The following is a 21,942-nucleotide window of genomic DNA, read 5'->3' on the forward strand; positions in this document are numbered from 1 at the left end:
CTACTGAGCAGGGAGAGTAAAGTATGTTTAAAATCCTGCCCGAGGCAGTATTTATAGTCTACATATTATTTATGATAAATGCAATTTACACTACTCTTGCTCAATCTCAGTCTTAATTTTGACTCTTCTTTAACTTTGCCTCATTTTTATTTTTATTGGGGGGGGGGGGTTTCAAAGTCACTGTTGTATGCAGATTTTGCACACATCCATCACACAGTAAAGGCCCTTCACTATGCACCTGAAACATTTTAACTTTGTTATTTATCTACAGTACACGGTACTATTGTTATTCTTAATGCTGTAACACAATAATTTCCCTTTTAGGATCAATCAGTTAATCTATGCACCAATCAATCTACTTTTCCTATCTATTATGGCCAAACACCTCCACTTTGGTCTCAAAGTCTTGTGGTTTGCGCAGATGCAAACCTAAGCCTCTTTTTTAGAGAGAAGATACGTTCCCCTGGCAACCCTTTCAAAGAAGTCATACTTGTTCAGTCTTTTTTCCAATTTTGCCGTCACGAGCTTTGACATGCAAAATGCTAACAGAGACTTGTAGTCTCTGAGATGTAGCTCTTGTGTTTTTCTGCACATTGCACAGTCTGACTTTGGGGAGAATTTGCTGGGACATCCATTTTGCCACTGAGGTGCTCACACTTGCTGATGATCACTTAATCAAGTGCTTTTTTTTAGCAGCACCTGGCTGCTACTGACCTTCTTAATCCCTATGAAAGCTGTAACAGTGTATTTGGCTTTCACTGGACTCTATGCATGTGATAGAACTGCCATTTGACTGTGGAGGCTTTTTAAAAACAGTTTTAACAGGTTGAGATAAATTCAGGGGAAGGGCATGTGTGAAAACAGCTCTCAAAGATATTTAGTTTAGTACATAAACTTCATCTGAGCTTGTCTTTAGATGAATTTGTATTCTACCATTGTGAAACGGAGTGACTTGAAGTATAGTGATTCAGAAAAGAAAACACAGACAGAGTCACTATACCAACAATCTCCTTTCCCCCCCTCTGTAATCAAGCTCTCTCACTCAGTCAATAATGTTGTCCTGGTGTTCTGTGACAGAAAAACGGTTGGTACCTGGCCTATTATCTGTGGGAGGCGACAGCAAGTCTCTCATCTGAGCGTCTTTCAGTCCCTCGACCCACTGAACATCCAGAGTTCGCAGGAGAGGACAGCTGGAGGTGCAGAGAGCAGAGACGGCTACCCATGAGCATCCAGAGAGAAGCAGCACACGTAGACCTGCAAGGACACAAAAAACCTTGTTATAGACAGTTCTTAAAGTTTGGTTTGCTGTTTGATTTCATGTGGACAAATGCAACAATGTGGCATCTGCTTCTTCGTTTTCTGTCTCAGATGCAGTATTCTTGGTGTAGCAAAGAAAAAAAAACATCCTCTACAAATGTCAGCACAGAAAAATTACATTTAATCAAATACTCCCCCCGAAAAAATAAATAAATAAATAAAATAAAACGCACATAATGAATGGATTTGAATTAGAAATTCTCTGGAAGATTGAACAGTGACATACCATCCACTCCGATACAGTATTATACATTATAACGTATACAGCTGCTGGCAATGACCACAGGGTGAATCAATGCACCCTCGTGGCTACACAGGTGTAAGTAAAACCTGTTCACACCACTCTTCCAGAAACCTTATGAGATGAGCTGCAGCGACGACTGTGGCTGCGATTTGGGCTGTGTCTGGAAAGGTTTAACACCAACTACATGCACTGGTTGCATTACATTTATGTTGCAGTATTTCTGAACTCTTGGAATGCTAACACATACTAACACGTGAACTATATAAGGACCACAGATCTAAATAATTTTATTACCACAGAATCAGCCATAAACTCCAAACCATAACCACATTTACCTCCACAACCAGGCAGAGCAGCTGCAGCAGAGCTAACAGGCATTAGCTCCACACTGCGGCCACTCTGCCTGTTGAAACATCCTTTCAATAGACTGCAAATATCCTCTAACAGTACAGCATAAGCCTCAAGAGAAAAGGAAAAATGATTCTGAATGATTCCCAAAAGTAGTTTGAAAATATTTTTTCCCATATGTGACCATTAGGGGGCTCTGTAACATGATGAGCTCACTACATTTGGTTTTGCAGTGAGACAAACGTGCTGACCCCCCCCCCCCCCCCCCCCAAAAAAAAAAAAAAAAAATTACATGATATTGCCTTATATCTGGTTTATTTGCCACAATTATGGCCAAAGGGTGGTAAAACTGTTTTGCAGCGAGTCTCTTTCTTTTCATGACTAAGCTGAGAGTGAAGACGTAAGACAATTACAAATTGTCCCAATCCATTTTGAGTCAGTCCTCAATGGACTGACACTACATAATGAGTTAGTCTCAATACATATTGATTGAGATTAACTAGTTTTAAAAATGTCTCTTTCTAAAGCCCGTCAGACCAACTCCCTAAATTGTGTCATGTTTCCGGTGTTAATAAACGGATAAATACACAAAACTGCCACATAAAATCCTTCATCATTACCTGTACATGTCACTAAGGCTGTTTCATACAGACACAAACACACCTGTGTAGATGGGTGGATTTACTTACCTGGAAGTCTGTTGATGAGCCAGCTGAGCTGCTTCTTGGAAATGTTGGTCCAACTGAGGTCTAGGGCTACCGGCTGTCTGCGGATGATCCCGCTCAGCATCAGGGGAGTGATGGACTTGCAGCGGTTCAGATTGATGTGCTTCCAAAGCCTTTTGTCACAGCACCTGATGAGAGAGACAGCGGACGTTTTCGCTGGACTGCTGTGTGATGAAGTGCAGAAGGCACGTTTTTCATCTTCACCATCTTTCTACTCACCATCTGTTCCAGGTCCGGCAGACACGCATGCAGACGCAGAGATCTCTGTGACTGAGGTGACCGAACACCATCATCCAGGTCTCTCGCTGCATCACATGCGCTTCGCCGTCGTTCAGGGGCAGTCTGTCGGGCGGGGGGCTGATGGGAGGGGGCCGGATCACGTGGCGCTCCATTTGGATACACTTCGGTGGCGACCGGCAGGGAAGCGGTCGAGGGCATATTGGTGCGATCGGTGTGTTTCTGTTCCAACTGAGCGGCGAGTAGCCACGCGGCATCCCGTTCATCTCCCGCCCCCGGTGTCGCAGCCAGTCGCCCAAGTCGCTGCTGCCATTATTAAGAGGCCACCTGGGCTTCTGTTCGTCCACTTCACTCTCGGGCTCAGATTTCACTGGCCTTTGATTCTGATTGGTCAAGCTGTCTTCTGTTTTCAGCGGCAGTCTGTTTTGATTGTTTACGCCTTCTTCCATTTTAAGGGCTTTACGACTCGGATTGGCAGGTGGGTCCTCAGTTTTTAGTGGTTTTCGGTTCTGATTGGTCAGGGAGTCTTCGGTCTTAAGTGGTCGACGATTGAGGTTGGCTGGGCTGTCCTCCTCCTTCTTCACTGAGCCCAGCTTCTGGCTGCTCAGACAGTCTTCTATCTTCGGAGTCTCCTGGCAGAACTCTTTGCTCGCCTCCTTGTTGGGGAGCCGCTTACGCTGATGTCGTGCTTTAAGCTGAGCGGAGCTTCTCTCTTGGGCTTCTCCCGACTCACCGCTTGGTCCCGCTCTGGGAGAGTTAGAGGATGTCTGGTCACTTTCTCTGGCTGCAGACGTTCTCAGCAGCGGGCTTAGAAGGACTTTAGCTTTGTCCTCTGCATTATTGTCCCTCTCTTTTTTCACCGTCACCTCTTCCTCAGCGTCCCCATCTTGGTCCTCGTCGTCATACTCATTTTTCTCCCTTAAATGCATCCTCTCCAAGGACAGCCCATCTTCTTCATGATCCTCCTGGTCGTCTTCTTCATCACCGTGATCATTCTCTCTCTTAATATGCTGAAGCAGCTTCGAAGTAAATGAGTCATCCGGTTTTGAAAGCTTCTTCTAAGAAAGAAAAGAGGGAGTGTAATTATGTTTTGAAAGCAGACAGAATTATCAGTTTTTCCACATAAAGATCAGGACTTTCAATTAAGTTCTTGTTTCTTTGACATATTTTAAATATATTCGAGTTTTTAATTAAACATCTGCAGACAAATATTTGAAAACTTTAGTGCCTGTCTGCATTTTATGCAACATCTTAAACCAAAGTTGACAAAAAAATATCGTACTCTGCAAAAGTCTTGAGCCTCATTTATTTAATTTTCACTGGAAAATTACCACCTTAATCTCAAACACAGCCTGAACTCTCTTAGGCAGCTTTCTTGTCATTTCTTCAGGTCTTTAGGAATAGTTCTCCAGGCTTCTTGAAGGACATTCAAAGCTCTTTTTTGGATGTCGGCTGGCCTTCGTTCTCTTCTGAGGAGGCCCATCCATGACTGATAGAGTTGCACTCCGTGTTTTCCATCCTGGTATGCTTTTACTGCGTGCTTTCTACATGAGATTGCATGGTGGATCAAAATCTGACTGTAATTTTCTGCTTTCATAATTCCAACACCACTGGCTGAAATGCAGCCTTAAACCATGACAGAGCCTCCACCATGCTTTACAAACTGCTGTAGACACTCACTGTTGTATCTCTCCTCACCTCCTCCATGTGTATAGTTGTATAGTGTAGTTGTATAGTTAGTAATTATTACCTTTGTATCCCTTAATTTTACCAAAATTTAGCATGTTATTTATTTGTAATTTCTAGTTTTATATCTCTTGGAGATATATCTTTTATATAGTTATAAATGAACCATGGGGGCTTGGGGTGAAACAGAATTTCGGTACACTGTATACTGTGTATACTGCTGTATTGACAATATGAATCTTGAAATATATTGATAACAATTAACTAAAACTAAAAACTTTATCACTGCATAAGGCCCGTTGTCACTGATTTTCAGTCCAGAACTTGTGTAGTTTGTCATACCTCAGTCTGTTTCCCTTCTATAAGAATGGCTTCTTGACAGCCAACCTTCAACTAAGACCCTTTCTGAGGCATCAGTGAAAAGTAGATGGATCAACTGATAGCTCAGATGCTATGCAATGTGTGAAATCTTTGCTAAATGTTTTCCAATTTCTTGAGGACATGACTTTTGTTTTAGGCATGTCACGCCTTCTTTTTGTCCAGCTTCCTCAAATGTTTTAAGGACATATTGCACAGTATGCACTATGCTGTGAATGCATAAGGCATATGGTTTTCAGCTAGTTGCTCTTTGGAAATCACCTTCTGGGTAACGACATAATTACTACTTTATTTTTATCAAACTGTGTTTTCTTTGGCATTTTTCATAGATTCACCAAAATAAATGGGAACAGATTACATGTTTTAGAAACAGCCCGCTAGTAACAAAGTGCCAAAATATAATGGTTTTCGTCTGTATTGTCTATTACATATAGACACGGCATTGGTAGGTGTCTTTTTTTTTTAACCTTAAGGATTCATAGATCACCGTTAAGCAGCTTACCTGGCATTGAAAAAACACTGATTTGAAAATGGTCAGATACAAAGACTGCTCTGAAAATGAGTGAAAAAGCAGCCAATGTCCAAAGAAAAACTTTGGAGGGCTGTAACAAAGCCAGGTGAACTATTGCTCAAGATCACTTAAAAAAAAAAAAAGACAGTCTGACTTCTTAGAAGCAAAGTATAAAGAAATGAAGGGTGGTTCAAGAATAGTTATATTCTTCCATTTTTGGTTTTCTGCATCTTCACCGTTTGTAACATTTCCGACAACATTAAAAAACTATTTTAAATATATTTTTAAAAAGCCTAAATAAAAAAACTTTACAAAGAGACATGAGTCTTACCTTCTTTTTAACAAAGCTAGGCTCATCATTTGTGTCAAAAAGTTTCCTCTTTTTCCTAAGAGGATTGTCCTCCAATCTCGGCCGGGGCATACCATCTAGAGAAAGCAAGGGGGGGCGTTTTTTAGGAGGCTCCTCGTCATTTTTCTTTGCGATTACATCCCGTTCCACCTTCCTCTTCACAGCAGAAGTGGTAGTCAAGGCAGCAATAGGTGTTGGCGCCACCATGGGTAGGTCTGGCTCTTCCTTTGAATCTCGGTTTAACCTCGGTTCTTTGAGCAGCGAGCCAGGAAGGTTGGATGCATACTTAAACCCTGGGCCTCTTTTTTGCTTTGAGGCCAAAAGGTTAGGAAAAAAGAGAGCACAACTTTATTTTTCTGGTTCTTAGATTCTTAACTAAAACTCGGCTGTTTAACAAATGCATCACACACACACACACACAGAATAAAGTCCATACTGATGCTTACTTTTCCAGTTTTCCCAGCATGGTTACATTTTGGGCACTCCCAGCAGTTTGGCAGCTCATCATTGACTACTCCATTTGAATCTTTAATCTGAATAACAAGAAACACACTGGCTATTAAACAGCGTTTGACATGAAACGAGCAATTATTCAACAGCTGACTGACACTCAGGTCTTCACCTTGAGACAGTTAGGGTGAACGATCTCGTTACAGATGGAACACTCCATGAGCATAAGGTTAAACTTCTCTTCCTCATCCTCCACGGTGTCCTCCTTGCCTGCCTCGCCACAGACGAGACACACTGCTGTGTGGGGTAGGACGGGCTGGAGGAGGGAGAAAAAAAAAACAAAGAAAAGACAGTGCAGAAGATAAAGGCTCTGCATCAGCTCACTCTCGTCTTTTTAAGCAATTCTTTGTCACAACAAAATTTAACCCACACTTTTTCAGAAGGGTGAAACAAAGCAGAGCTGGAACTATTTGCTGCCATGGCTTTCAACAGCCTACTCCTCATATGACTCAACTAAGGACCCAGAAAATTTTAAATCCAATCTGAGTGATGGAAAAATGTAAATTGACTGGCATTTATATAGCTCTTTTCTCGTCTTATCGACCACTCAAAGCACTTTACACTACAAGCAACAGTCGCCCATTTACACACACGTACAGACAGATCGTTTTATTCTATACATCCAATACTTTCTCCATCATAGACACACACAAATCACTCACTGGAGGCAATCTGGAGTTCAGTTCCCAAAGATCACATGGACCAAACGCACAACATCAAGCCATTTGCTTCAGCTCCCAGCTTCCTCTATCTCCTCTGAGCCACAGCAACCTCAAAGTAATAATAATGTAATATTGATGGAAGATTGACTTCACTAATTGCTAAGACAGTAGCTGGTTTATAGAGTTGTATAAGCTACCCTTAATTGTGATCTAAAAGCCTGACAGCTCAAGTTTGCCACCATAGCTTTAAAAAAAATGACCTGATTTATTCATTCATTTATATTCCATATGAATCCAGAGTGTTATAGCCCTAACAGCTAGTTCATCATTTACCGTGAGGTTCCAAACAGATTTACAACAACATTAGCCAACTAATAAATGGGCTAAAGCAACAGAGTGGCTCTTGATGAACTGTGTGTAATCGCTGGCTCTGATGACTGCTCTCTATCTGTGTTAGAGTAAGTTAATATGAAGGGCGAGTTAAGCATGTTTTGCATTATTTAAACACGAGTCACGGTGGCTAAAAAGCCGAAGACCCGACAGCTCTCGCTATCTTTTAACTAGCATGATTAAACATTAAAACACAGTCCTTCTCATCATATAAAAGGCAGAAATAATCAAACTCAGCCTCTCTACAAGTCTCTGTCCTTGGTACTGAAACATTTAGACCAGGCCATTATCACTTTCTCTGTGCGTCTATATAATTGCTACTGTAACAGGTAATATCTGATACTGCTACTTGGATTCTTTTTTATTACACAGCTACAACAAACAGCAACTAAAAAAAAAAAAAAACATTCAGGCAGCTACTCCAGAACCAAACATAATAAATTATAGTTATACTTATATAATAATATAATTACTATTTTCTTATAATAATTATAATAATTATAAGAAAGCCAGGCTTATGAGTTTCTCACTTTCTCAGTCATTGAGGTCATGAGCCATTCGGTCTAGCATTTGAGTCAAAGACAACTGGACTTCTTTCTATAGATTCATGAGGATGTTTCACCTCTTCATCAAGTGGTATCTAATCCTGGGATCTTTATGTTTAAGGTCACATGAATGTGTGAATGACAGCTGAAGCACCTGGAAAAGGACCTCAAGAATTGTCTTAAATGTGGTACCAACATCTGAAACTCTTCAATCAGTTCTGAGAACTCACCACACTCGAGAGGCTTCGTGAAACACCTTCACAAACCTAAAAGGAACTGCAGTTTCCTTCAATGCTTAAGACTACCATGACCTGGATGACTGAGAATCTACACAGAAAATATTGCCTAGGGAGGGAGGAACACCCTTCAATTGGTGCAGGAATATGAAACAGTATCAAGGAAGTTGACTAAAGGAACCACCTCTGCTTTAACCTAATGTGCAGACGCCTTGGGTCCACAGTCGAGGGACATAAAGCTAAGCAGAACCAGCTGCTGAGTGAAAGGATAACACTGGTCTATGTCACTACAGATGCACTCAAGGACAATAAAGTGATTGTGACTGAGACTTTTAGTTTAGCTAACAATAGATACAACAAACAGCTATCCTAGCTCTGTAAGTACTTTAAAGCTCACTGAGGCATTAGAAGTTGTTTGTTTAATCTGTAGAGAAACCAAGCTGTCGTTTGATCAGAGGTTAAATACTTGAATTATTTCTTGTCGAGAAGGTTTGACTTCTTCACTGATAGTGACACCAATATGCAAGAGACTTACATTTAAATAACTTCATCATCAAACAAAGAAGATACAGTAAGTTTTAGATAGCTTATGTAGGCGTTTCCATTCATTTTCAGTATTCATCCAAAGTGAATCACCCACTGGGTGTACCTCCTTATTTCACCAAAGGCTTTGAATTTGCCACCAATCAGGGACTTCAGGAAGTTAAAACAGTGAGTACCGTTTATATAAAACAGAAATGGAAATGTGAAACTAACAATTTTGAATATAAGTATATGAAACTCGTGGAGAGTCCTAGTAGATATGTCACCACAGCTGTGCAGACGCCTGCTCAGGCTCTTCAAGGTGCTGGAGGCATGTGGCTCCCAGGAGGCCAATCATTATCACTTGTTGTCGAGCTTCGAGCAGCATCAGTGACTATATCTGATGAGAATTACTTTCAATTGGAAAGAGCTGCTTGTTGGATTCCTATATTTGAAGCAGTGAATACAGCTGCTCTACTGGTATGAGTTTGGTGAACTTTTGTGATGGAAAGGAATCAGCTCTCCCAATTTTATTCTATTTTTTTTACATTAATGTGTGTTATTTATGATGCTTGTTCCCCTGTAGCCAACAAGCATACCACGATTTGTTTGTGCGTTCTCCAATGAGCACAAGAACCAATGTTAATTCGTTAACCAATACTTTTCCTCAAAGATTCTTTTTTTCCTGATGAAATTAAGATAATAACGGAATAAATCAACAACAAATCAAAACAAGTTGAAAGTACTCAGGACAGATGAGATCCAATCAGAAATAATGAAGCTGTGATGAAAGGCAGGACAAGTCGGAAGTGATCCAATGAGAAGTAATCTCCTTGTAATTGTGTAAGGAAGGATTCAGCTAGCATCCATGCTTCCTGTTTCTAATGAAAACGCGACAACATGTCAACGCTTCGGAACAAGAAAAGAGCAGATATGTGGAAGCTCTTCACATTTGATCTCAAAGATGAGAAGCTTTGTAAACCGTGCTGAGCGAACCCTCACAGCCCAACATTTACACTTTATATTTTAATCAACTGAATCAGCTTCAGATTTAGCCTACTATAATGATATTTAGTCTAATAAAACTATAAGAATTTAGATGCCTAACTTATGACTAAAACTAAATGACCTTTTAGTCAACAGACTACAACTACATCGAAATTGCTGTCAAAATTAATGCCCGAACTATACTTCAGCAGGAAATCTACCCTCTTTTAACCCTGCGGCATAACCTTCCACGTACCCTGACATCTATCTTCCGAGAAATTTAACTACATGTCAGGTCACGGCGTAGGGCTAAGATAGGTCATAAGTAAATTTCCTGCAGAAGCCTAAATCAGGCACACTTAGGAGTACATCCATCCATCCTCTTCTGCTTATCCTTTTCAGGATCACAGGGGGCTTGGAGCCTATCCCAGCTACCATACGGCAAGGTACAGCCTGGACAGGTCACCAATCCTACACAGGGCTAAAACAGTAAGAAAGGCAACCATTCACACTCACATTCACACCTACGGGCAATTTAGAATCACCATTTAACCTAACCCCACTAACTGCATGTCTTTGTACTAGGGCTGGGCCATATTATACCGTTCACGGTAATACCGGTATAATGTTAGGCAACGATAGGAAAATGAAATATCGCGATAGAATGGGAGTAAAACGCGCATGCGCAGTGCCTTTGTTTTCATACGCACATGGCCGATTGTTGAGTGAAACAGATGAACCAGAATTGGTTTGTAAAAATGGTGCAACTTCCGTGATGTGGAACTGGTTTGGTGTTTGTCCGTCAGATACACAACAAAGCACATTTTTTTGCAGAACATGCAAGCGGCCGTTGTTATTGTCGTATTTGTCGGACTAAGATGCTCTTAAATCTGGGAGTAATCTGGGTCCTAAACTCCGTATGCTTCAGGTCAAACAACACTGCAGCATCACTTAGAGTTAAAAACTGTCTAAATTCTTTCATCTTTAATAAAACGATCAGCATTGCTGCTTTACCAGGTGTAACTATAAAGTTTAACTTCCAGGCATCCATGAAAACAAAAGTTATTACATTTAACGGAGTTAGAAGTTAGCAGGAAGCTAGCGGAAGTTAGCTCGCTAGTTTCGCTAGTTACCTAAGCATGATATTGCATGTTCTGACTGAGAGATTTCTGAAAAAAATCAAACGTACAGCTCTGCTATCACTTCCAACATAAATGAAGACAGGAAACTAAACAGCAGTGACGTTTGTAGGGTTACTGAAGTTGGGCTAGCTGGTATATAATGATGTGCTACGTGATTGCTAGCGACACAGCTATGTTAGCATAACATAAACAGTGAAGCTGGAGGACGAACACTAACACTTTTCCACTTATAAAAGTTAACGTGAAGGTTCTTCATGGTTAGAAACAAATGCAATCGCATGGCAGGATGCTGTAAACGGACCAAACTTCAGTCAGGAGAACAACTGAGATAATCCATCCACAATACGAGGTTAGTCATTACTATACTGCAACAACATGGGAATAGAGCAGCTGCCAGAGAATTCAACATTAATGAATCAATGGTACAGAAGTGGAGGAAGCAAGAAGAATGAGTTTAATAAAGTTTGATTTATCTGACTGCTTTGTTTCGCTTAATGTGCCTTATAATCCCGTGCACCTTATGGTCCGAAAAATGCGTACTGCACACTGCAGTTTAATGTTGCAAAGCACCTCTTTTTAACTTCAGTGGATATTATACATGGTTATGCTCAGGATATGTCAGCCCATTTCTACTGGAAATGCCTTTTGGTTAAACTTTCAGCAAGGAATTTGCATTTGCACTGTTACATTTTTATAAAGCTTTAATGTACATAAAAACCAGCTTCTTGTTTAAGTGAAAATAAATGGAAGGTTGTCTTTTTGCGCTAGTAATGTTGTGGAGTTGTATTTTGTCTCGCATCAATTATATCGTCGGTTATATCGTTATCGCAAATTTTCAAATATATATCGTGATAAATATTTTTGGCCATATCGCCCTGCTCTACTTTGTACTATAGGAGGAAGCCAGAGTACCCAGAGAAAACATGCAAACAGAAAGGCCCCGGCCAGATGGTGGAGTCGAACTGAGGACCTTCTTGCTGCGACCCAACACTGCTAACCACCGTGCTGCCCACACTGATGACTACACCACACAAAAGTTCACTCACACACATCATACTTACAGCAATGCACTGCCTCATGATGCAGGACTGCTTCATGCGTCCCGGCCCGCCGAACTTCTTCATGTCTTTGCAGAAGTGACACTCTCCGCACTCCGTCCGCAGACACGCCTCGCATTTCCGACAGCGTGTCCGTCTCCTCCTGGCTCCAGATGTACCCCGGCTGGCCGACAGCTTGACCGCTGATGCGGGAGATGCTGCCATCTTAGGTTTTGGCCGGTTGGGAGGCCGGGGCTAAGGAAAAAAAAAAAGAAAAAGGAAAAAAGAAATGGTAAATGGCCTGGATTTGTATAGCGCTTTACTTAGTCCTTAAGGACCCCAAAGCGCTTTACACTACATTCAGTCATTCACCCATTCACACACACATTCACACACTGGTGATGGTAAGCTACATTGTAGCCACAGCTGCCCTGGGACGCACTGACGGAGGCGAGGCTGCCGGACACTGGCGCCACCAGTAGGCAACGGGTGAAGTGTCTTGCCCAAGGACACAACAACCGAGACTGTCGGAGCCGGAGCTCAAACCGGCAACCTTCCGATTACAAGACGAACTGCCAACTCTTGGGCCACGATCGCCCCAAGAAAGACAAAACAGAGAGGAGGACAAAGTGCGGTGCATCAGTAACGATAAGCCAACAAGTATGCACTTAAAGGTCAGATAGAGTCATGTGTTGGCAAAGAGTGAATGTTCAAAATATTCACCAAGTACATGTTAAGCACGCCGCGGGATGCAGCGCAGCGCAGTTAATTAATATAACAATTAGGATGTCATTGGCAAAGTACTCGCATCATTAGCTTTCACTACCTTTGGTTTGCATTGTTAATAACAAACCGCTGTACATGTTTATCATCATTCTGATGACTGATTATCTCCATTCTAATAATGAAGCTCTGCAGTCGAGCGGCCCTTTTAGAGCACACTTACAATCATGTTACATAAAAAGAAAAAAAAACAAAAAAACCAAAAAAAGAGGCAATTAAATCCAGCTGCGGTTGGTGCTACAGCTGACGTCTAAAGTACTGCCTGGACCCTTCTTTGTTTCCCCCCCATCTCTGGGTCAAGATTTCCAGGCGCAGACGAAAGCAAAAAGGAAAAAAAACACCTGCATTTATATACGCAAAAACAGCACATAACACATATCCACAAACCTGATCGAAACATGCTGCGCATAAACACATTATTCACGCCTGGTATAGCTCAGAGTACGAGAGAAAACAAACACATCAAAAACGTCCCTGGAGGCGTCTTCCAAATTTAGCACCTCAATTGCTTGCGTGTTTCTACTTCAAAGAGGAGCTGCACTTATGGCTACATTTCACACATGGATCACTAGGATCTATTATTCCATGGTTTACAGCCGTGCGCGTTATTAAATGTGCTCTATTTAACAGAAGTGGCCAATTGAAATGAGGGAGTCTTTGATCAGCATCATTATTTTTCTTGTGTCATATATATATATATATATATTTTGCCCCCACCCCCTCGGGCTCACATCCCCACCACAACAATGTATTTTTAACATGAAAACCACAAGTCAAAACACTGCCAGCCATGCCACATGAAGAAAAAAATCAAAAATAAAAAGAGTGGAGTGTGTGAAATGAAATAAACATGAACGAGGAGTGCAAAACACTGCAGCTCCTGGAAATGAAGATCGGATTTCTTTAGTTACATCGGCAGTGCAGATTTTCCTAGTGTCAGCATAGCAACAGCCACGTCCCATTCCCTAACAGAACAGTCTATGACACACGGACTTGTAACCAATAAGAACTGTAATGAGACCATCTAACACAAAAAAAAAAAGAAAAAAAATTAAGTAGGCTCTGTCTTGCGCACATTGTAATAATTTATTCCAACAATAGCCACAGAATTGACTGACATAGGCAGTCAGATATGTGGTGACCAGACAGGATTAGCGGGAGATATTGGTGTGTGTGTGTGTGTGTGTGTGTGTGTGTGTGTGTGTGTGTGTGTGTGTGTGTGTGTGTGTATGTATGTGTGTGTGTGTGTGTGTGTGTGTGTATGTGTGTGTATGTGTGTATGTGTGTGTGTGTGTGTGTGTGTGTGTGTAGGATGGGATGGTTGGGGAGGGGGTGGGATTAAGAAGAGAAGAAACAATGAAATGAGACCAGATTACCCAGCAAAACAACACACATGATGTTCTGCAACTCAGCTTTTGCCATTTTAAGTGTCAGCTGATGGGCTGAAGTTGCAATAGATTCACACGAAACAACAAGTAACCAGGCCGTGCAGGAACACTGCCTCCATTCATGTTTGTTTATGTCTGTGACATGAACCACAAGGAGGCAGGTTTTGGATTGTAGTCTATATTTTCCACCAATTCCCCCTCCAACTCTACTCCCTCCCTGCAGACAGATAAGTGGGGTGATCTCTAAAGCAGATATCCTTCTGACACACAATTTTCAATCACAGGAAAGGCTGGCAACAGCAACATCACCAAAGACAACCAACTTCCCTTAAATCTCAGTAAGTACTCCCTGTATCTGCTCATGTTTTTTTGCAATGATATCCAAGAACTCCTGACAAGAAAATATGTCACCGGTGGCAGCTAAGCCTTCATCAGCATGTTTCAGGAAAAGCAGCCAATGAAATCTGTATTATGTAGCGTGTGCCTTTTTACAGCAAGAAGGATGGACATTTGTCCCCTTTGTGCAGTAACAAGGACAGCATGGGTGACCCGCTAGTGATTTCTTAGCACTACAGAGCTCATTCAGCTGGAAAACATTATGAGGAGCAGACCCTTATGTTCAGTGACACAGCCCTGAGCTAGTAGGAAGATACCCATCATTGCAGTGAAGACAGCACACACACGAACACACACTGCACACAATATGGCAAACTTCACAATCAGATAGCTGACAGCAGTAATACATGGAACACTGTGATGATCTAAACTCTGCACTGACATAAACACACCACGTTCACGTTGCTCTGATGCAATAACGGTTCCTGGTATTCAATGGAGATCAATTACAATGTCAATCAGTTTTAAAATCTCCATATATACAGAGCATGCATCGGAGATATTGAGACCACACAGCACAAGCAGATAATCGGGCAGTGATATTTCACAAGTTGCTCAGGTTGAAGTTGAACTGCTATGCTTTGGAGCAACGCAGTGATTTAACAGTTATACAACCTGCTGTGGACGTAATACATCCCAAAGATGTTTGAATAGTTGAACTTTGGGATAAAACTTGGAGGGGGGAAAAAGCCTTTTTAATATCTGTCAGCAGAGCAGAATTGACTCATTCATCTGCAGTCAGCATTTTTTTAATCTAAATGCAGGCACAGGCTTAATGTAAGGGGGGTGTGGTTCAGAGTAAAGAGTGTAGGGGGGGAAATATTTGAATTAACAATTTCCGTGCAAGTCCCATCGTCTAACGTTTTCACAAAAAATTATGTCTTTTCATTAACGCACACTGAAAGAAAAACCTTCCCCTTTTGTTTTGGTTTACCATGACATGTATTCTGATATCAATCGATAGGTTTACAATCAGACCGTTAGAGATTCAGCTCCTGCATCTTCACACAACCAATAGCAACCTCGAGCTACATAAACAGAAGCTCCTATTGCTGGATTTATCTGATAATAAAAATGCAAGCACGCACGCACGCACAAACAACAAATCTACCACAAAAAAAGAAGCAAAAAAAAAATAAAAACAAAGGCAAAAAAATAAAATAGAAAATCAAAGCCCAAGCACAGAAGATAAACTGAATCAGTGCTTTTGTCTTCAGGTATCTCCATTACTTCACTGCCCTGTGATGCTGCACACTGCTCTGTCTCACACAAGCATTCCTCTGGCGGCCTGCTTACGCCTGCCTGCAGGGCTTTTAGGGTGCTAACCTGCTCGGAGTCTGAGTCGTAGTCCTCATCATCGGCGCTCAGCGACATGGCCATGGCTGGTTTTCAGATACCGTCCAGCTTACAGCAAACTGACATGGCTGCAGTCTCCTCCTCCTCCTCCTCCTGCTACTGCTGTCAGGCCTATAGCCCTCCCTCCTGCTCCAAAAGCTCCACAATACCACAAGCAGATGTAGGAAACACATACAAGCCTGCCTCATTAATATGGATCGACTCACTGAGGAAGAGGAGGGGGTGCTGGGCAGCGCAGAGCCAATGGGAGGCTGCTGTGAATCAGAATATGCACTCGGGGGGAGTCTGCCTCCATCCAATGTGGAGAGAAAATGCAGTAAAGGTATTATCATATTTATGATGAGTAGCAGAGGGAGAGGAGAGCAGGCTCTGCACAGCCAGAGCCAGATGGCATCTCATTACAAAAGGCAAACACAAAGAGGCCCCACGACCAGCAGCTGGCCTTTGGAGAGCCCGGTGGGGGAGATCCTGAGGGTTTGTAAGACCCATACAAACTTCACTTTCATGCATTCCTGTAAAGCACATCTCATTCTTAAACTTTCAGCTGAGGCTCCGATGTCTTGTGTGTTTGTTTGGATACATTTTTAATCACACATATTCAGCGACTAAAATAGAGCAGCACCGTGGCATATTTAAACACTTCTAATTGAAATTGCAACCATCACACAGATTAAAGCCATTTATTCACATTTTGATTTGTTTTGGGATATCTTATGTTACACCGTGAGTGAGATAAGAATTGTACTGATATTAAGGAGCATGTTTTTTTTGTTGTTGTTGTTATATTTGGATAATAAATGAAAAGCCTCAATTATGACCTCACAGTCTGCTGCTCAGCTCATGGCTAGAGAAACTCAGGTAACATGACATCAAATGCACTTCGAGCCTTCTGACATCAACAACCATTTTCGTCTTACGATATCACAATTTCAAATGAACCGTATCGCGGTGTTTCGAACAAATGCGAAACACCGCATTTGTGGAACTCGACACCACTCAAAACATATGACAGCAAAAAGGCTAGCGAGGGCAATATTTCTGGATCTCTGTAAATATTTAGTCCCCCCAACGTAAAACGCGAAGGCTGTGACATGGTGAGACATGCCATATAATTTCTGCTCTTAGTAAACAATGTTTTTATGGACACTAAAGGCTTGTTTTGGATTCGGAAGGCACACCAAAAAGCATTAATGACAACAAAACACATGTCAAATTATGCAGAGGAGCAAAAATATCTAATCATTTACTTCATTAGGCAATACTGCAGCCCGTTATGACAAAATTATGCAAACTGTTAAATCTCCTGCTAAAGGGAAGGAGTGCAGTGAGTGGTGGGATGAGTGAGGGAAGACAGGACCTTAGCCATTAATAATTGTCCTGTACCAGATATGTACCTATATAACATAGGTAAAGAAATATATAAAATATGCACACCTGTATTGATAGGTAAATATCTATTTAAAATATACTCAGTGATGTTGCTTGCACCACAAATTTAAGCAAAAGGTGCATAAGCTTTGTACTACACAGGTATGTAGCACATAAAATGATTCTCAAGTGCCTGAAAATTAAGTAAAAACACTATATTTGCTGGAAAACAGATGTATTGCAGGTGACACTTTCTTACCTTTATGGTTTTCTTAGGCCAGTACACCACAGGATATCCAGTGATGGCTAATTTAGGGTCATCATCAGTATGTTCCTTTAAGACAACCTAGACGGGCACAGAGAACAAAATCAAAATAGGGCCGAACTATGATTCCTGTCTGTTAAGTAATCTGAAGGCATGCCGCAAACATGTTTGGTTTTTTGGTTTTTTTACCTTTAAGTCATCCAACAGCGCTTGGGGGTTCTCTATTCCCATTGGAATACATTTCCTATTTTCCGGGAGTGACTCGAGCTTTTCAATCAGCGTCCTTAGCCCATTCAGTTCAAACTCTGTTAAATGAATCCATTTATTCTGAGGCTCTGAGTTTGGAGAGTCTGAAGGAGTTTTAAGGAAATCTAAAGAGGCCGAGCTGGGGTTACAGCTGTCCTCAGAGTCGATGGATAAAACAGCTTTGAGATGTTGGCCCTTCCCATTGTCGGGTGTGCAGGGTCCATCCTGAGGAACTCTCTCTAGTTTTTCACCCTGCTCATCTCTGACATGAGTCCCACACGAGTCCTCGTTCATGTCTTGACTCCTGGAGTCAGAGGAGGGGCTTTCTGTCTTTGACTTTGTCTCAAAATCTGCAGGGATGAAAGCAGATTTCCTATAATGGATGTTTTGATAACGGGCATACCAATGAGCAAATAATTTCTCTAGTTTGGGGAGCACCTGTTAGTAATCCTGAAATTATGGGTCAATTTGTAGGTTAGCACATATAACAAAGCAACAACAACACATCCAAACCCCTGAAACATTCAAGTTTGATCTAAAGTGACTTCCTGTGACATACCAGCTGGGTTAGGCTCCAGTCAGTGCCCCTTCCCCTCCCCGGCAACCACATGTCGCTAGGGAAAAATATGTATTACCCAACCAGCCGGCGAGCAGTTGCTGGTGGTTGTTGGTCACAAAGAGGTATAGAGTGCAATTACTTTGGTGCCGTAATTGAGGTTTTTCACTCACCCATAGATTCTTTACGGATCTCCTGAGAAAAGTAGGACCGTTTGGTAAGGCAATGCAGGTATCTCTCCAGGACATACCAGCATATCTCATAATAGAAGGGGAAACGAAACTTGGAATGAACCTGAAGGGATGACAAAACAAAAAAAATTAAAAATGACAGATTCAATTAAAGAACCATTAAAAAGTAAATGAAAATCTCAAATGGATGCTTTCAATGATTGGTCATTTAAGTAAGGTTAAAACAAAGTTGGCCTTCCATTACCACAAAAGCTTTAATGCATATAAAAAACAGCTTAAAGCGTAAGTCAAACTATAAAGGACTATAAGGAACGAGGCGGCTGCTATCTGTAGCAGTATCTTGTGCTCTGACAGTCAGAGGCTATGCAGAATTCTCAGTAATGCAACTGTAATCCCAGCAGACCAGCTCACATTTAACAGGAAGTGGAAAAAGATAGCCACAAAGATGTTAATGCACAACGCAAGTAAAATATAGAAAGAACCCAAGAAAGGGTTACTTTATCCAAAAATTAGTTTTGCAAATGCCCACACCTCTTATTCTCCTGTCTCTCTCAAGGGTAAACTTTTCACCTTCCCCTGGTTCTCAGAGAGATTAATTTCTCCCACGTGGAGTTTACTATATTGCAGTCCAGATCAGAGTTAAGCCACAAAGTGGAGAAAATAGACTCCTACCTTTGTCCTGTTCTCTATCTCATAGATGGTAAGCTGCATAGGAATGTTAAAGCTGTGCAGAATGTTGCCTCCAAACACCAGTGTGTCCACGGGAGTGTAGACAGCGTGGATCCACCCTTAATTACAGAGAGTTAAATGTGTTATAAAATGGTCAAATATTCAAAGCTGAGCATTAACGGAGCCTAATCTATTCCTGCTGGCTACTTTAAGACAACCATGCCAACACACCAGATGGGATGAAGAAGGTGTATCCTTGTTGAAGCTCCACTCTCTGGCATCCATCAGCTCGGTCTCCCAGGAAGACATCACTCTGCTTGCCTGACAGGACCCAGTCCTCATACAGGGCAAGGTTATAGGGAGTTGGAGGCACAAGCCAGAACACCTGAGGAGAAGCAGTCATTTCTACTTAGAGTCTGTAACTGTTAACAACATTCAAAGCTTTGAGGAATATTAGCAGACGTCTTCGTAGGTGTGATCAGTATATCCTAAAGAGGCAACCAAGCTTTACAAAGAAAGAATAAACTTACTTTCTGTCCCTTGAATACGTGATACCAAACTGAAGTTCCCCCAAAATCGATGTGGAAATCTGTGTAGCAGCCCTTCACGCTCATCAAACAATACCTACAAAGGAAATTAGAAAATCATCTAAGAGATAAGAAGTAAATAGGTAAACAGAAAAAAGTGGTAAACACAACATGGCTAATTACAAGGCAGCAATAATCTCAGGATGCTACCGACACAGGTAACTCTCGGGAGCGACACAGCGTAGAAAACACTTCACAATAAGGCAATTCTCCTCTAGAAATTAATTTAGGAATGATTAGAACCCCAAGACACAAATGATTTGCCAATTTAGCTAAAGAGTATAATCTCTAAGAGAATCCCCACTGACTTGGAGACATTTAAAGGAAAGCCCTTCTAAGGACATCTTGCACACGATGATACTGTGAATGCCACTGAGAGAGAATCTAACACCTTCACAAATAAAAAGAAGTTTGAATTTTGCCAGTTGAACCATCCGTCAAACAGCAAAGCCAAAATTAAAAAAAAAAAAAAAATCCTGACATCATTATTGACTATTTCACAGCTTTTTAATTTAAAGACTTGTGTGTTATCACCGCATGAAAGAAGACTGAGTTCCTAGTGAATCATAAATGAGAGCATATCCAGGGTAGCTTTCACTGCAACAATAATAAAAAATTTAACGCTCCACAGCTATATCACTAGTTTCACCTCACTAGTTCTCGGCTGGACCCCGTTATGCCTTCAGAGCTGGTTTAATTCTTCATGGCATAGATTCAACAAGGTGCTGGGAACATACCTCAGATGTCGGTTCATATTGTTTTTGGTTTTTTTCCTGTTTTTTTTTTTTCTTTTTCTGAACTTTATTTGAAATTATAAAGCGAACAGTCAGTCATTCCAGTTCAGATGTTGGTTCATATTGATGTGAGGCCATTTGAGTACAGTGACATCAATGTCATGTTTAAAAGAAAATCAGTTTGAGCTATGTGATCTGGCACATTATCCTGCAGGAAGCAGCCATTAGAAGATGGCTGAACCACTGATACAATGCAGGAAGGAAGGAAGGAAGGAAGGAAGGATGGATGGATGGATGGATGGATGGATGGATGGATGGATGGATGCTTTCATGTTGGTCTGCCCCCATCTTAAAAATGTCAGTGTGGTCTTCTGCTGCTGTAGTCCAAGATATGCATTCAGAGATGCTCTTCTGCATAACTTGGCTGTAACAAGAAGTTGTTTGAGCTTCTGTTGCCTTCGTATCAACTCAAAGCAACCTGGATGGGTTGGCTGTGCAGTAAATCAACATTTTCATATGACCAGCGAGTCTGGGACCAACAACCATGCCACGTTCAAAGTCACTTATGTCACCTTTCTTCCCCATTCCCCACTCAGTTTGAACATCAGCAGGCTGATTAGATATTTGTGTTAATGAGCAGTTGAACAGGTGTACCTAACAAAAAGCTGGTGTCCAATTAAATAGAACAGGAGGTGAGAAACAACATGGGATGTGTCTTCATGCAACAGTATACTAGATTAACAATTTTAAAGTGAAGCCTCTAGGCAAAGGGGACACCAGTGAGTGTGCTGAAGGGAAAAATACAAGAGTACAGATGACTGAAATGTTTATATTTTAGAAAATGGCTTTATTTTAAGTAATAGATTCTAAACTAGCTTCTGCACAGTGTGCTGAAATTGCAGCAGTAAAATAGTCTTGTTTGATATTCTACTCTGTTACACCCTAAACCACTGCCAGCATCTCCCTAACCTCTATGAACAATACAGGAGATTAGCAGGGTTTAAGTGTAACAGTAGAAAATATGGGCAGCTGACATTAAAAAGACAGGCAGCCCTGGTTTTGATTCATTTTGACTCTTCAACGGCTGATTGGCTGAGTGGTGTGTGTGTGCAGTCAGACCACAGTTGTTAGAAACCTTTCTCTTATGCGAGGGGGAAAAAATCCTGCTGCCTAGCAACAACAAGGAGCACGTACAGGAGGTGACAGTATGCAGTACTCTACCGTGATGGAGCGATGGATGAGAGATGGGAGGAGAAACAGACATTTTCTACAAGTGTTTTCTTTTTATTAGTATTTATTTTCTTGCTCTACACACAGTTTTTTTTCACCCCTCGTAGACTGACACACAGCTCCAAAGAGAACTTCATAAAAACAAAAGCACAACAGTGCAATGCATACCTTTGCACTTTGGGGTATTTCATCTCTGAGATGATATTGGTGGCTTCAGTTTGGCTTTGTTTCAAACCAGGAGGCCACATGTTGTCCACCCAGTCCACTTGATCCACCTATAAGAGCAATCAAAGCAGCACCATTCAGCAACCAATCACAGTGTTCTATCATCTTCTATTTTTGTCATT

General features: G+C 41.4%; 1 protein-coding gene across 3 annotated transcripts in view; it reads right to left on the reverse strand.

Annotated features, from left to right (window-relative positions):
• Positions 1 to 21,942, reverse strand: part of kdm2bb (lysine (K)-specific demethylase 2Bb) — a 30,183-nt gene that overhangs the window by 5,119 nt on the left and 3,122 nt on the right. For 2 of the 3 annotated variants that reach the window (XM_085413835.1, XM_085413837.1), the window contains 14 exons: positions 21,764 to 21,870; positions 19,575 to 19,668; positions 19,276 to 19,429; positions 19,048 to 19,163; positions 18,358 to 18,478; positions 17,572 to 17,978; positions 17,377 to 17,463; positions 11,851 to 12,081; positions 6,418 to 6,561; positions 6,241 to 6,328; positions 5,778 to 6,112; positions 2,854 to 3,929; positions 2,599 to 2,762; positions 1,093 to 1,254 (listed from right to left, as the gene is read on the reverse strand). In XM_085413835.1, the coding sequence (XP_085269961.1) occupies positions 1,093 to 1,254; positions 2,599 to 2,762; positions 2,854 to 3,929; positions 5,778 to 6,112; positions 6,241 to 6,328; positions 6,418 to 6,561; positions 11,851 to 12,081; positions 17,377 to 17,463; positions 17,572 to 17,978; positions 18,358 to 18,478; positions 19,048 to 19,163; positions 19,276 to 19,429; positions 19,575 to 19,668; positions 21,764 to 21,870 (3,286 nt within the window). The remainder of the gene's footprint in view (positions 1 to 1,092; positions 1,255 to 2,598; positions 2,763 to 2,853; positions 3,930 to 5,777; positions 6,113 to 6,240; positions 6,329 to 6,417; positions 6,562 to 11,850; positions 12,082 to 17,376; positions 17,464 to 17,571; positions 17,979 to 18,357; positions 18,479 to 19,047; positions 19,164 to 19,275; positions 19,430 to 19,574; positions 19,669 to 21,763; positions 21,871 to 21,942) is intronic. The other variant, XM_085413836.1, reaches the window with a different exon arrangement.

This window comes from Rhamphochromis longiceps, linkage group LG7 (assembly GCF_057381845.1).
Source record: "Rhamphochromis longiceps isolate RC_006_pf linkage group LG7, R_longiceps_female_GT1.1, whole genome shotgun sequence".
NCBI lineage: Eukaryota > Metazoa > Chordata > Actinopteri > Cichliformes > Cichlidae > Rhamphochromis > Rhamphochromis longiceps.